The 14,824-nt window shown below is 59.6% G+C and overlaps 2 protein-coding genes and 2 non-coding genes across 8 annotated transcripts; 2 read left to right on the top strand and 2 right to left on the bottom strand.

The window, feature by feature from the left end:
• Nucleotides 1-431: 431 nt before the first annotated feature.
• Nucleotides 432-504, bottom strand: TRNAF-GAA. Its single transcript has one exon. It is a non-coding gene; the product is annotated as a tRNA-Phe (tRNA).
• A 130-nt stretch (nt 505-634) lies between these two features.
• Nucleotides 635-708, top strand: TRNAN-GUU. Its single transcript has one exon. It is a non-coding gene; the product is annotated as a tRNA-Asn (tRNA).
• A 90-nt stretch (nt 709-798) lies between these two features.
• On the top strand, nt 799-8,190 carry NDUFS7 (NADH:ubiquinone oxidoreductase core subunit S7). 5 transcript variants are annotated; one of them, XM_032466120.1, is made up of 9 exons: nt 855-981; nt 2,352-2,385; nt 3,202-3,270; nt 3,782-3,899; nt 5,128-5,307; nt 5,386-5,432; nt 6,136-6,224; nt 7,533-7,681; nt 7,906-8,190. In XM_032466120.1, exons 1-9 carry the CDS (start codon nt 966-968, stop codon nt 8,173-8,175), a joined length of 972 nt encoding a protein of 323 aa, XP_032322011.1. In that variant the 5' UTR covers nt 855-965; the 3' UTR covers nt 8,176-8,190. The 5 variants fall into 5 exon arrangements, with proteins under 5 accessions (XP_032322010.1, XP_032322009.1, XP_032322011.1 ...); XM_032466118.1 differs by having other exon boundaries at nt 819-981; nt 5,128-5,432; XM_032466122.1 differs by lacking the exon at nt 7,533-7,681 and having other exon boundaries at nt 946-981; nt 7,906-8,003.
• Nucleotides 8,191-8,880: 690 nt separating this feature from the next.
• GAMT (guanidinoacetate N-methyltransferase) lies at nt 8,881-11,984 on the bottom strand. Its single transcript, XM_032466117.1, has 6 exons — nt 11,729-11,984; nt 10,586-10,731; nt 10,327-10,390; nt 9,946-10,013; nt 9,643-9,753; nt 8,881-9,228 (listed from the first exon to the last, which is right to left on the bottom strand). Exons 1-6 carry the CDS (start codon nt 11,907-11,909, stop codon nt 9,088-9,090), a joined length of 711 nt encoding a protein of 236 aa, XP_032322008.1. The 5' UTR covers nt 11,910-11,984; the 3' UTR covers nt 8,881-9,087.
• Between the last annotated feature and the right edge of the window lie 2,840 nt (nt 11,985-14,824).

Here is a 14,824-nt window from a genome sequence, read left to right as displayed (position 1 = left end):
GTTTCTCTATGTGTAAAATGGGCAGAATACAGGCACCCAGCAGGATGGTCACAAACGCCATCTGAGCGGAAGGTGCTTTTGCAAACTCCGTCTTGCCACTGTTAGTGTTGAGTAGTGTCCGTTTTTACAATTAGCATTCGTTCTAATTCTCCCACTTAAAAAATATTGGAAATCAGGGTAGGGAAAGGCGATGGGGTTGGGGGGAGCATTGGGGCTGGAATCATAGTTTTGGGGGTGGGGCCTGGGTTGAGGCCTTGTTCTGTCCAAACCCTCTCGCCTTGGTAGGAGCCAGCAGCCCAGCTCCTCATCTGCAGCATGGAGAATATTCTGGGGAGGTAAAGACCCCCACGTTCTGGCTACGGGAAAGCTGGGAGCAGCTGGATCAGTTCCGAGTCCAAATGAACGATGTTCGTTGGGGGCGCCAAAATGTTTGCCGAAACCCGGGATCGAACCAGGGACCTTTAGATCTTCAGTCTAACGCTCTCCCAACTGAGCTATTTCGGCTGGGCGGCAGGGGCCGTTCCCGCCCCGACTCCGCCCCACGCCGCGAAGCCCGTGCTCAGACGTAGCTCGGGCCCCTCGCGCGGGCCGCGCATGCCTTGTAGGCTCACGCAGGCAGTGGGGTTGTAGCACTGTCTCTGTGGCGCAATCGGTTAGCGCGTTCGGCTGTTAACCGAAAGGTTGGTGGTTCGAGCCCACCCAGGGACGGGCCTGTAGTTTTGTTTCGAACAAGAAAGTAGTGGGCGGCTCCCCTGCTTTGGCTGGAATGCTCACCCCCACCCATAAGTCCTTTTATCCCTCCGGGGCATCCAGGGACGTGCGGCGAGGGGCGAGCGCGGAGGCGGAACGTCCCCGCCCGGGTTCCGGTTTCCGCACACCAGCCGAGCCGCTTTGGGCGACGGCCCCGGGGACCCGGAGCGCTATAGCGGACGGACTGTAGAGGTTGTCTGAAGGCCGAGGCCAAGATGGCGGCGCTGGCGGGTGAGCGGGTCAGGGCGCTGGGGTCGGGGCCGCGGCTCGCTCCGGGCGCTTTCCCGTGCGGCTGCTCGAGGAGGTGGAGGTGGAGGTGGAGGCGGGGGGCGGCTCAGCCTCCCAGCCTCGGCGGGGAGCCGGGGTGGGGGCTGAAGGGGCCCAGGCTCGCCCGCGGATGCTGCCCTTGAAGCTCCCGGGAGGAGGTGGCGCGCGGTTGCGCCTGGATAGGCGAGGAAACTGAGACCCAGGGAGGGGCCGGGACCAATGGAGGTCACGCGGCCTGGCCGGGCAGAGACGCGACCCCAAGGCGCCTTGCAACCCCCGGGAACGTGACGGTTGCCCGCAGAGCAGGCGTCCTAAACCGGGCTGCTCCTGCGACTTTTCCTCCTCAGATTAGCGGTTAAACGCGTGGGATGAAATCCATAGGGTCGCGAAGGAGGGCGGTTCTACTGAGAGACAGTTGTGAAGATACTGTCTCCAAACTGGGGGTGAGGAGTGAACACGTTCCTTGACCCGGAGTTGGCTGCAGCCTCTATGTCGCGGTTAGGAAACCACTGTGATTGCTGGTCCTTCCAAGACTGCTGTGGTTAGCTGGCTGTCGTCAGAATTTAAGGAAAGGCCAATTTTCAGTAAGACATTGGTGACAAAAGGCGGGTATTTTCCTTTGCCACGCAAGTTCACCAGTCTACTGAATCCTCACCAGTGGCCTCTTGCTAAAGTGCCTGGTCCAGAGGCTGGAATCCCTTCAGAGGTGAAGGGCATTTTACTGTGCTGTGAGCTCATCCAAAGCCCTGAATTTTCAGGTGGGGAAGCTGAGGTTCAGGGAATGGCAGCTCACACAAGAGTCCAGGCCTGGGCAGTTAGCCTGTCTTCGGTGCCCAGAATCTGAAACCCTAGACCTCCCAGCCCAGGGCCTGGAGCCTTGCTAATGGAGATAGAACAGAGTGATAGGATCCAGAGGGCCTGGGGAGCCAGTGTAGATCCAGCTGTCTGAGCCGAAGCCTGCCTTGTGAGAAGGGCCAGCACGGCATGTGTGGGCAGGACCCTCCAGGCAGCAGGGACAGCAAGTGCAAAGGCCCTGAGGCAGGAACGACACTGACCTGTTTGAGGAGGGAAGAGGGCCCTGGTGTGGAGTGTGGGTTTTCTTCCATAGGTTGTAGGGTTTTAAGCAGGAGAATGACACTATCTGGTTGATATTTTGAACGATCACTTTTTACCAGTTTCTTAAATGGAATTTAAACAGACAGTGGTGAAAGGGAGGGCATATGGCGGGGTGGGGTGGTGTCTGCTATGCAAACACTGGAGGCTGGACTCTGCAGGCCGGTGGTTTCTGGTGCTGCCCGCAGCTCGCTGACCCCCCATTGTGGTTCTCTCCGCAGCTCCCAGGCTGCTCCGCCCAGTCCTCGCTCTGCGGTGAGTGCCTGCACCTCTGATCCTGCCCACCTGCAGTGAGGCCCTGGCAAGGCAGGCTCAGAGGAGGATATCAGTGCCTCAGATGCGGGAGGGACCCTCAGCCGCTGCTGAAGGCCATGGGGGCTTGCAGTCTACACTTTAGCAGGAGACGTGCAGGCCCCTCTTGGGAACGGTTCCCTATGGTGGATTCAGACCCATGTCTGCCTGCCCTGGTGCCGTCAGAACTCAGTTGATACCTGTCGCAGGGAGGCATGTGGCACGTGTGCTCAGGTGGCAGCCCCATGCAGGCGTCCTTGGGATGGGGAGGCAGGCGGCTGCCAGGCCCTCTGTGTAGACGGAGCCCCGATCTCGAACCCCCGTGCCGTGGGATCAGGGACGTGGCAGCTCTAAGGGGAAGGTCTTCCTGATGAAGGGGAGTTGGGGCTTCCAGGAGGGCATGGACTGGGGCTGACTTTGTTTTGATAAGGCCCTTTTCCCAGGAATAAAATACGTATTCACTGTAAAGCAAAGGGAAATGGGAAAAACGAGGGAAGTATAAAATGAAAATGAGACATCCTCTGGACCAAGGATTGGGGGACTTTTTCTGTTAACGGGCCAGATGGTAATTGTATTTGGCCTTGCCTCTGAACAAACAGCCACAGAAATCAAGGAAAGGAATGGGTGTGGCTGTGTGTCAATAAAGCTTTATTTGTAAAAACACATGGAGGCCCAGACTTGGCCCCTGGTCAGTTTCCCCATCTTTGCCCCAGGGTGGCCCCTGTCACAGCATGTCAGGGCAACCCTGGCTCTTCTCACGCGTGGCCCATCTCCCTGCAGCTCCCATGTGAGTGCAGCTGCACAGGTGTGCAGTGTCCATTCGAGTGTGGCCACAGACAGCCTGAGCAGGTGAGGCCGGCCTTCCCAGGAGCCCAGGCACCCTGAAAACCCTCCCCACCCCACCCCAGCACAGCCGCGGCCCAGGGCGACTCTGGGGTCCTCCTACCACGTGACAGGGTCCCTTCCCTCGGAGTCCTGACCAGCTCCCTCCTGCGTGTCCAGGCTGATTCCTGCATGTCTCCAAACCAGAGGACCCTCACTAGAGAGGGTGTCAGACCTGGTGTTTTCCAGATGGAGAAGCCAAGTCTCTGAGGGGACAGGGTCCTACAGGGGCTGCAGCGAGGTGGCCAAGGCATGTGCACTGGGTCCTTCGTTCCTGGGTCCTGACCTGGGCCTGGGTGTGGGGACACTGCAGACCCCGGCTCCACAGCCCCTCCCTGTGCTGCTCCTGGGACCTGCCGTGACCTCGTGACCCTGGCTGGTCTTGCCCTCTGAGAGGCTGTTCTGTGCTGGGCCCCAGGGTGGGGTCCCTGGGGGTGGCTGCCTTGCTGACACTTCCCGTGCTGTGTCCCATGCCCAGCACTCAGCCTGCTGTGTCCCAGGCCGGAGCTGTGGTCCCCAAACCTGCCGCACTTCCCAGCAGCCGAGGCGAGTATGTGGTGGCCAAGCTGGATGACCTCATCAACTGGGCCCGCCGGGTGAGCCCCCACCCTGTCTGTGTCCTTCGTTCCCTGCCACGTGCTCACCCACACTCACGCGGGGCCACCTCGTATGGAGACCCCTGTGTCTTTGATTCTGCCCCAGGACCCCCTACCCTAGGTCCTGCCCCCATCTGTCCCTCAGCCCCCATGACAACCCACCCCCTTCTCTCCTCCCTCTGCCTTCTGTTCACCCTTCTCTTGTCTCTTCTAACGTAAAACTAATTTTTTTAGCTGAAAAGTAATCTCCAATGAGAACAGTAACTCCTTCCCAGCAAACACACTAAGCCCCACCCCACCCCACCCTGCCACACCCCCGGTGTTAGCTGGGGGACAGTCTGTGCGCTTGTGTACTTGTCCGTGTCTCCCGTGGGACATGTGTCCTGTGTTCCGGGACAGTAGCTCCTTTCAGTGTCTTTGGAGTGTCTGGCCAGGACAGGCTGGTAACAGTCCCCTCTCGACGGCGGTTGCTGTCTGTGTGTCCGGCCCTCCAGGCCCACGGCACCAGGGTGCCAATGTCCACTGTGGCCATGTGTTCTCAGGGTTGGGCCGCTCAGGCTACATCCAGGTGGCCGTGCTGTGTTGAGCAGCCCTTGCCCGCCGTGCGGCCCCAGCTCTGTCACCTGCACAGGGTAACGGGCCTCGTCCGGATCCCAGACTAGACACGGACGAGTGGAGGGCACAGCTTCAGGGGATGTCGGGCACCAAAGGATTTTGGGAACAGTCATGAGGGCAGCCGAGGGCATCCAGGAGGACTTCCTGGAAGCACTGGCACTTTGAGTCCAGGAGGTGTTGGGAACAGGGTGCTCAAAGGGGCTGAGCTCCGGGTCTGGATCTACGCCGCTGGACACTTGGAGTAGCCCGTGCCTCGTCGAGAAGATGGGGTTTAGGGTACACTGGGCTTAGGGTATGTGAGCTGTATTATTCAAATGGATTTCACTCGGCTTTGGGTTTTTCTGTTTGTTTCCCTTTTTTGGTAATGTGGCTGCTGGGAAGTGTTGACCCTTAGGCGTAACTCACTTTACTCTCTGGTTGGGTGCTCCTGGGCTGGGGACCAGGGTCCTAGGGGCCTTGGAAGTCTGGACGTCAAAGGGCCACTGTGGGGGGGGATGGCTAATGTGGTGTTCTCCCAGAAGACGAGGAATCGAGATTGTGCTGTGACGTCGCCCACTTTCCTTAAACACGGTGGGCTAGGCGTCACTCACGGGCGCCCCGCCCTGCCCCGCAGAGCTCCCTGTGGCCCATGACCTTTGGCCTGGCCTGCTGCGCTGTGGAGATGATGCACATGGCGGCTCCGCGCTATGACATGGACCGCTTCGGCGTGGTCTTCCGCGCCAGCCCGCGCCAGTCGGACGTGATGATTGTGGCCGGGACGCTCACCAACAAGATGGCCCCGGCGCTCCGCAAGGTGGGCCCAGCCCCCTGCCTGCCCGCCTCCTCCCGCCACCCTGGCTGGAGCCACGGGCAGACCCTCTGTCTCTTCCAGGTCTACGACCAGATGCCCGAGCCCCGCTACGTTGTGTCCATGGGGAGGTGAGTGGGGCGGGCGGGGTGAGAGCCCAGCCAGCGCCTCTGCCGCCTTTTCCTGTGCTGCTGTTGGATCTAGGGCAGTCCAGCGTGCACCCTCCTGTGCTGTCTGAGGCGCTCCCCTGTCCCCACCGCCCGTCCTGGTCCTTTGCCCCATGACCCGGGGACGCCGGCCTCCTTACCACATAGCCACTTCTCCCTGTCAGTAAAAGCTGTTTGGTCACTTAACTTTTTTTTGTCGTGGTAGAATCCACATACTATAAAATTCACCCTTTCAAAGTGCACAATTCCGTGGGTTTTAGTGCATTCATCCTGTGCAACGGTCAGCTCTGTCTAGTTCCAGAACATTCCATCACCCCAAGAGGAAGCCCCGTCCCCATTAGCAGTCACCCCCACCCCCCCCAGCCCCTGGCAGCCAGGAGCCCTTCCCCGTGTCTGGGGACTGGCCTGTTCTGGACGCCTCACACCCATGGAGTCGCATGCTGTGTGTCCTCCTGTGTCTGCTTCCCTCCCTGAGCTCGTGTGTTGCGGGCCCGTCTGCTTCTGCTCCCAAGGGTCTGTCTTTGCTGTGGCTTCTGTCCTGGTCTTGCCCCTTTCTGACCGCCTAGCACCGGCTGTGGCTGGAGGCAGGTGCGGGTGGGGGGCAGGCGTGGAGGAGGAGAGGCCGGGGTGGCCCGAGCGGCGCTCAGGGCCGGCGCTCCCCCCACAGCTGCGCCAACGGAGGCGGTTACTACCACTACTCGTACTCCGTGGTGAGGGGCTGTGACCGCATCGTGCCCGTGGACATCTATGTCCCAGGTAAGCCACCCACCCGGTTCCTGGAAGCCCCTGCTGAGATGATGGGCTCCCACCATTTCCAGGAGGAGCAGCTTTGGGCCCAAGAAGAAGAGTGGCAGCCCGCCTCTCCCTTGGGTCCCCTGACAGTCTCCACGGCTGTAGCATCTTTAACATTATCCAGACGGCAGACGAGGGCTGTGATGGTTCCGTGTGGTTCCACCTAATAGAAACAAGTTCCCTGGAACCCAAGAACCATGCCTACCGGTTTTCATGCGGGTGCAGGGTGTTGAGACCCCTGGCACCCTGGATTGCCAGAGTCGCCAGATTTAGCCAGTGAAATTGCAGGGTGCCCAGTTAACTTGAATGTCAGGAAAACAAGAACTATTGTTTTTTCTTAGTATAAGTACATTCCATGCAATATTTGGGATATACTTACACTACAGAAAGGACCTGAATCTGCCTGAAGTTCACGTTTCACTGGGTGTTCTTTCCTTTGTCCGGCCACCCTGTGAGACTCCCATGCTGGCTGGGGTGACAGCCAGGGCGTAGGCCCCGACCGTGGTCAGGGGTCACTTTCCCTGGGGACAGGGGACAGAGACTCCTTGTTCTTGGCCATTTTGTACCTCACTCTCAGTGCAGGCACAGAAAGCTCAACCCCGAGTTTCTGGAGAGGAGAGTACATTCCATGTCATGATTCCTGGTCGTCCAGAAGTTTAAGTTATGTTCTGGCATGTCTGTCTCAGAAGGCAGAAAAACAGGTTTTGACCCCAGGTTAGAGTGAATTGGGAAATGGCGTTGATCTGTGGGGCATTTTGCAGATATCTGAGTGCTTTTCCAGGCCCCAGACCTGTTTGGGGCAGCACTGGGCCAGGCTCTGGGGGAGCCCTCAGGCTGTGGGGGACAGAGCCTGATGCAGACTATTGGGCGTTGAGGGGTGCATAGGAGTCCACTCTGTGGGCTTGTTAACCTTGACCAGGAGCCAGATCCCTGGTCTTTGCTGCTTGTTTGACACCTGACTTCAGGCACGTCTCCTCTCAGAGCCTCAGTTTCTGCATCCGCAGTGGTCTGTTAGGGTAGTCCTGCTAGGACTGAGCCCCAGGCCAGGGCGGATGGGGCAGGGTCAGCTCTAAGTAAATGACTATGGATGACAGCTGTTTCCTTGGCCCTTCTAGGCCTGTCATGTCTCGGGTGGTTCCTGCTCCTCCTGGCTGGGGTACTGGGGGCAGGACTGTGGGGAGCCTGTCCGTGGGGGCGTCCTTCCTCAGTCTGTGGACCGTGTGGGCCTCCCAGTCTGACCTGGCCACTCTTTTCCCTCTCATCTGTCCCCAGACCTTCCCAAGGGTCCTCACCAGGGGCCATCACGGCCTGGGGTCAGCAGGCCGCCTGCACATGTCCTCAGTCCCAAGCTAAGTCACATGGAGGGATGGCTGTGGACAGGGCAGCCAGGGCCCCCCCGCCACCCACATCTCAGCCGGGAGGTCAGTCCCGGGGTCCCCGGCTGCCAGTGTCAGGAGCTTGGGCACTGGCCTCAGCTGGCCCCCGCCACTCACCTTGCTGGCTCCTTCCCTGTGATGGGCCCAGCCCCCTGGCCCTCTGGGTGCAGATCTAAGGGGGTGCCGGGTGGGGCCCCACCTTGGCCCTCCCTGCCCTGGGAGGTGGTCCGGCCCGGCCGGCTGCAGACCCACGCTGCCCCCGCCCACAGGCTGCCCGCCCACGGCCGAGGCCCTGCTTTACGGCATCCTGCAGTTGCAGAGGAAGATCAAGCGGGAGAAGAGGCTGCGGATCTGGTACCGCAGGTAGCGCCACCGCTCCCCGCCTGCGCCCCTCTCCTCCGCCGCCGCCGCCGCCACTCCCCACCTGCACATCTTCTGGGAAGGTGGCCAATAAACCAGACAGACCCACTCCAGCCAGCAGCCTGCGCCACGTGCTGTGTGGGCTGGGAGCTGGCGGGGGACTGCCCGGGCCCTGTTAGCCTCACTCTCTCCTGTGTGTGGAGACACGGAGGCCCCAGGTGGATGGTTGGGCTCAGCTGGGGGCCCACACTGGCCCCTCCTTGGACCTGCACTCGGCCTGGCCCCTGGCCCTGCCATAAACACAGGGAGTGGATGGGTCCCAGAGCTGGTCGGGGGGAAGCGGACAGCACTGGGGCGACCAGCTGGGCCGCAGGGTGTCCCTGCACTGGGGCCGGAGGGGCGTGGAGTCTGAGGAAGCGAGCGCCGTACAGCGGCATCGCTGTGCCGGGCGAGGGACACTGCACGCCCAGGGGTGGGCAGAGGATGCTGCTGGGAGGGGTGCCAGGTTGAAAGGCTCTGCTTAATTCTGTGGTTCAGCCTGACTGGGTGGGATCAGAGGCCCTCCCTCCTGAGTGGCCCGAGTGTCTGGACGTTGGGGCTGCCACCCTCTGTGCAGTCCTGACCTAGTTCCACCTCCTCTCAGCACCCCAGTGCCCACCAGGGGGAGAAGGAGGGAAGGATGAGAGTGTCTGTCCACTCCAGTGCACTCGTCCCTGCTGCAGGGGGCGGGTGGCATCGGGGGGTGATGGGCAGTGACCGCCACGGGCACCGGGTGGGATCACAGGCAGGTTCAGTCTTCGGAGCGGGGCAACCACCATCTCGCTGAAGGCCCACTTCTTACTTTTTGGAGGGACAGGGAGAGTAAGTGAGAGCACACTTCCTGGTCACGCTGCCGACTGGCCCAGCCCACTGTTAGTATTTATTTCACCCCCAAGACCCTGAGGGGAAGGTAGTCCCGTGGCAGAGGTTAGGGGAGCCTGCTGACGTGAGTCGACCAGGGCGGTGAGAGGCCAGAGCCCGCACCCCCAGCCAACAAAGGCACTGAGTAGGGGCTTGGGGGTTGGGGCTCCGTGAGCCGGTGGCCTATGGGCTCAGTGCTTGGTGACGAGGGGCGTGATCATCTGCGGGAAGGCGTAGTAGCGGCAGTCAGGCGGCGGGACCAGCTCCATGACCTGCGTGCGGATGTTCTCCTGCCTGAAGCCTGCCTCCAGCAGGGCAGGCACCTGGGTCTCCTGGCCAGAGGGAGGGGCCAAGTCACCTCCAGGGCCCTGGGCCTCATGAGATACCCTGTGACCCACCCTTCCTAGGGGGCATCCTCTTATCAGGCCTTTATCCATCACCGGGCATCACCAGACTGCCCACCTGCACATCCAGGCAGAGGGAATTGAGTGGACAAAGGTGGCTGCATTAATGAGATGCTCTGGGATGCCGGTGGGCCTTCCAGCTGGGGTGCGGAGCCTGGGCTGACTCCCTAATCCCAAGGGTACTGGGGAACCACTGAAGGTCCTTGAGCCAGGGAGGGACCTTGCTTGGTTTCTCAGGGGAGCCGAGGGACCCTCCCTGTCACAGATGACTCCAGCTGCCTCCCCACCCAAAGCTCCCTGCGGTGGGGGTGGGGCAGGCCAGGGAGCAGTAGACTGTGGTACCTCGAACATGATGGTGATGTCTGAGTACTTAGATTTCATCAGCTCCCCCCAGGAGGTGAGGTTGCAGTAGGTGAGGACACCCCCTGGCTTCAGTAGGCGGAAGGCATGGTCCTGGGAGGGGGGATAGTGGTCAAGAGGGAGGTCTGGGTGTGGGCAGAGGCATCCCCAGTGGACCTGCTGGGTCCTGGCAGGTCAGGGGAACAGCAGAAGGAGAGGGGCCCTCTGTGTGGATGACAGATGCCCCCCCAGGCTGATCCCCCACCCTGTGGCCGGCAGACCCCACCCCACCACCAGTGATCCTACCCTAATGAAGTTGAACTGGTGTGTGTGCCAGGTCTCCTCAGACAGCGGGTACGTGTCATACAGGATCCCTGCTCGGGAGGATGGAAGCCACGTGGTCAGGGCCAGGTGGCGGCAGCACCGGGATGGTGGCTGTGATCGCAAGTGGGACTTGAACACGGCCAGGAGCCCCAGAGTTCACTGTGCTTGGGCTGCTCTATGAATTGTGTCCCATTTGGTCCCTCCTTGAGGTGTCCAGGCACCTGAGTACCAGGCCCTTGTGTGTGTCTGTCCCTGCCCCCCAGGCTCTGCCACCCCAGTGACGTGTTCTTTAGAGGTCCCTCCACAAGCAAAGGAAATCCAGGCAGAGGCCCTCCCCTTTCCCAGCTCCCAGAGCCCTCTCACCATCAAAGTGACTGTCTGGCAGGGTCGGTGCCACCTCCTCCCACAGGCCTTTCAAGGGAACCACCTTGGGGCAGGGGCGGAAAAGAGGAGGCTGAGGATCCGGGAGGACCCAGGATTTCTCCACCTGTTTCGCGGGGGGGGGGGGGGGGGGGGGCAGAGGCACTCCCAAGGGAGACCACCTTCCTCCACGTCTGCTACTACCCCAGTCCCCAACCGCCTGTGGGGGCAGGGCTGAGGGGTTGCGGGCAGAGCTGGGCACCTTGTGGGGCTGCTGCTGGGCCCAATCCTGGAGCCGGTGGAAGACGCCGTCATTGCACTCAATGATCCAGTGCTCATCGATGGAGGCCTCCTGCACCTTGGTGGCTGCGATGGCCATGCCGAAGCCCACCTCCAGGACCCGGCCCCCTGGGCAGACAGAGAGTCCAGGCCTCATTCACTGGGTGGGGCTGGGGAGGCTGCCTGGAGGAGGGGGCGCAGGGGCAGGGCCTCAGCACAGAGGAACATTTGCCACAAGAACTGGACGGCACAGCAGAGCAGAGGTGGTGGAGGGGGGAGGTAAGACAGAACACAGCAGCCCTGAGAGGGAACAGTGTGGGCCCTGGCCAGCAGCCAGAGAGGGTGGCCTGCCAGAGAAGCCATGGACAGCGGCTTATAGGCCAGTCCGGGGGAAGGTCAGAGCCTGGACTTTGAGCCCTGGCCCAGGCTGTTTGCACTGGCGGCGCTTATCTCTTGATTTGGATACTCCCCCTGCCCCCCAACAATGAGCAAAGTAAGGACAAGGGAGCACCAGGATTCAAGGCTGGGACAGCGCGGGGCAGGGATTGGACCCCATTGGATCAAAGAGGGAGGAGGAGAGAAACGCCCTTACCATGCAGGGACACTGGATGTGCCCATTTGCCAGGTGGGAACACAGAGGCCCAGAGGTGGCACGCCTGACCTCTGGCGGACCGGGGGGAGTCCTCGGCACCCCGTGGGCTCTGACGCCCGGTGACGAGGGTCACCCCTAACAGCTGTCTCCCAGCCTCAGCTTTCCCCGAGCTATTCTTAGCTGGGGCGGGCCTCGCGCAACTCCTGGGCGAGGGCTCCTGGGCAGCACCTCGCCAGGTCGCCGCCACGCCGCTCACCCCGACCCCAGGCTGAGTTCTGCGTCTGAGCGTCCATTCCCCAGACCCAGCCCGTCCTCATCCCGGCGTCGGAGCCTCACTACCCCCGGAGAGGAAGATCCCGATACTCAGGGCGCCTGCGGCGCCCCAGGACTCCCCCGTTGCCCCTGTTAGCAGCCCCAGTTCCCCGGCGAGAAAAGAGGCGGAGAGGCTCCGATGCGCGCCGCCGGAGAGCAGGCTGGCCCTGGGTCCGAGCGGCCCCGGCCTGGGTTGGCCCCCGCGCGCCCGGCAGGGGCTACCTTTGGAGGAGGCGGCGGCCGCCAGCGCGTGCATGTAGGGGGTCTCCCAACGCTCCATCACCGGCTTGCCCAGGATCTGCAGGTGCGTGTCCGACGCGTCGTAGGCCGCGGGCGCGGCGCGCCACGCGGGGCTGCAGTTCTCGCCGGGCGCGAAGATGGGGGTCGCGACGGGGGCGCTCATCGTGCTGGCTGGACGGCGCGCCCCACAAACTCTGGACGCGTAGGGCCTTGTCCCTGCAGGGCCTTCTGGGCAGGGGCGGGCGGGGGCGGGACGCGAGTGGGCGGTGGGCGGGGCCGGGGCGGGACCTGAGCAGGCCGGGGGCGGGGCCACGCGGACCGCGAGCGGACGTGCATGGTGGCCCGAGCAGCTTGTAGCCGCCTGGGCGCTGAAGGCGGCCCCACTGGGTCCTCGCCCCGTGAGGCCCCCTCCTCGCTCAGCCTTCGGAGCCTGCTTGGCGGAATAGGCCCAGCAGCGAGCCCTCGGGGTCCTCCCCTGTCGGTTTCCTGCGTCGGTTTCCTCACCTGTCACTTTGCTGGAGTGTGGTCTAACATTTTCCAGGTGAAACGGAGAACCCTGTGAGGCCACCCCAGGTATAAATCTTTCCATGTTCTCCATTTGTTGTTTGTAGAAAATAGTCTTCATTCAGCCGGCTTGACCTTCCGTGAGTTCCAAAGGGCAGATTCAAGCAGTTGCTAATCAGGGAAGGGAGGGAGCGCGGAAAGCAAGGAGCAACAGTCAAGAAACAGTTGTGCAGGCAACTATATTCAATACTTTGGAAAGGCCTGTAATGAAAAGGAATATATATGTGTAACTTTATCTGTGATCTCTCAGCAGACAAAATACATTCTTTACTAGGCGTGTTTCCCCTAACAAACTGGTAGCCCCAGGTAATGCCTACCTTATCAGAGGCACAGACCCCCACCACCCTTCAGGGACCCTAAACCTCTTACCTCACCTACAACCAGAGACTTGTCACAAGCTGATCGGGCACCTTGTGACCTGACCTTATAAAATACCCCAATAACCAGCCCTCGGGGCTCACGCAGGCACCCCTCACCTGTGTGGCCGCTGTTGTCTATGGCAGTGTACCCTGATAAACTTTCTATTCTTATACTTAAACTCTGGTAGATTCTTTTACTGAACCCATGGCCCCATGTCCCCGTACAGGCTGCCCCGCTGTGCACACATTTGGTGGCCCATACGTGGCTAGGACTCTGGGGGAGCCGTTTGGGCTTCTCTGTCTTTCTCGACCTCCCTACAGGGGTCTCCCCCTGGCTTGGTGGGACACTGTTCTGGAGCCAGATCGCCAAGGCAGGCTTCCCTCTTCTGCCTTCCTTTCCTGTCTCATACCTTCCTGCTGCTCCCTAGTGTTCGGAAATTCCCTGAAGTCCTTCACAGGACTGAGGAACCCTGGCTGGGCTACTCTCAGCCACCTCTGAACCTTGGTCTGACAGATGGGAATGACCCTGGCCTGCAGTGGTGAATGCACGTGGGAAAGACATCTTTTCTTTTCTAGAAACTCTTCTCTCCCCACTCCTTGCTCTCTCCCTTCCTCTGACTGTGGCCCTCGAGATTGACTCCTTGGCTCTGGGGCCCAACCGCGTGGTTCCCCCTTGCACCTTCTCTGATTTTGCAAATCATGCCTCCAGACTGGCCATGCCTCCTGCCTCCAATCACCATGCCAGGTAGAAGTCACCAGAGGGTGAGCCCCCCCACTTTTTCTTTGCTTTTCGGCCCCTTGTGCGGGCTTTTTAGCCCTTGTGCTGGTTCTGGCCCTTGCACTGGTCAGCTCCTCTCTACACTGGAAATTCAGCCTCTCTCTTTCTGGGGGCACGCCCCAGAACAGAGTCTGTGCTGGTTTCCTTCTCTTTACTTCTTCTGTTCCCTGGGACTCACCTTTAGGTTACATTTTAAAACACTGGGATAAGTTTGATCCCCAGACATTAAAGAAAAGCAGCTTATCTTTTCCTGTAATGTTGCCTGGCCCCAATACCAACTTCCAGATCAGGAGACTTGGCCCCTTCATGGGACTCTGAACCATAAGACAATCTTCCAGCTTGATTCTTTCTTTTGCAAATTGGGAAAATGGTCCAAGGTCTCATATGTCAAGCCTTTATGGCTGTCTCTCGAAACTCAGATCTGGTTCTAGAAGGGACTGTCTGATGAGAACTTGTGCTGGTCAGTGTGTGATGGCCATGCATGAATGTGTTTTGTACCTTGTGTTCTGTCTTGTGAAATGGGAGATTCTGGTTCTGTTCCACTACAGAGCCCTGTTGGGCAAATTCTGTCTGACTGGAAAGCTTTTAATTACTAGCCTATGACTAAGAAACAGACAGTATTATGACAATATTCTCTAGACCCCAGGGAAAATAGGGTTAGGGAAGACTCTGAAAATCCCGAAACTGATTCTTTTTGTATATGCAGTTAGAGAAAAACTAGATGGAGACCTTTGCAAAATCCTGACGCTAAGAGAAAACTTCCTAGGAGAGAAGAGGTAAGGAAAGAGACAAAAGGAAGCCAGATGTGTCGCCGCCGCCTCTGCTCATTCAGGGCCGGGACCAGAGGTGCAGCCCAGAAATACTCCAGAGCCCGCCAGTCCTTTCACCACCCCCAGAGCCTCCCCTACTAATCTGGAGGCGTGTCAGTGTCTTAAAAATATTTCTCTGGCCTTCAAGGGAACAAAGTCATTCTGGGAAGAGCTCACCTTTGAGATGCAAATATTCTACCTGGTCTTCTCAGGAACCCTTCTCTCGCCATCTTTTTAAAATGCAAATTTTGAGCAAGAGCAAGGCTCGGCCCTCAAGCTGTCCTGCCTTTGGGGATTATTACGAAGTTTAATTGAATTACTACAAAAACACTCTAGGTTTGTTTCTAAAGCTCAGTAATCTGAATGTACTTCATGATCTTAGACAGAGTTAAGTTAATCCAATTGTTAGGTTTATGGTCAGCTATGTAGGCCCAGTACTTCTGGGTTCCCTTGGAGGATTTCTCCACTCGAAGGATCCAACTGGTAGGCCCTTAGGAAATTTATTCTCAAGCAAAGAGATTGTACTTTTGTACAGGCCCCTAGAATTACTCAGTGGGATCCCTCACCT

Source organism: Camelus ferus, chromosome 22, assembly GCF_009834535.1.
Source record: "Camelus ferus isolate YT-003-E chromosome 22, BCGSAC_Cfer_1.0, whole genome shotgun sequence".
In the NCBI taxonomy this organism is placed as follows: Eukaryota; Metazoa; Chordata; class Mammalia; order Artiodactyla; family Camelidae; genus Camelus; species Camelus ferus.
This window is presented reverse-complemented; position numbering and strand designations above follow the sequence as displayed.

What these genes read in the sequence shown, in the direction of transcription:
- GAMT (XM_032466117.1), bottom strand. Translation starts at nt 11,909, where the DNA reads ATGAGCGCCCCCGTCGCGACCCCCATCTTCGCGCCCGGCGAGAACTGC. An exon ending in GGCCGCCGCCTCCTCCAAAG is followed by an intron (nt 10,732 to 11,728) that starts GTAGCCCCTGCC and finishes CTGTCTGCCCAG; the next exon opens with GGGGCCGGGTCCTGGAGGTG. An exon ending in ACCAGTTCAACTTCATTAGG is followed by an intron (nt 9,754 to 9,945) that starts GTAGGATCACTG and finishes CCCCCCTCCCAG; the next exon opens with GACCATGCCTTCCGCCTACT.
- NDUFS7 (XM_032466118.1), top strand. An exon ending in TCATCAACTGGGCCCGCCGG is followed by an intron (nt 3,900 to 5,127) that starts GTGAGCCCCCAC and finishes CCTGCCCCGCAG; the next exon opens with AGCTCCCTGTGGCCCATGAC. An exon ending in TACGTTGTGTCCATGGGGAG is followed by an intron (nt 5,433 to 6,135) that starts GTGAGTGGGGCG and finishes CTCCCCCCACAG; the next exon opens with CTGCGCCAACGGAGGCGGTT.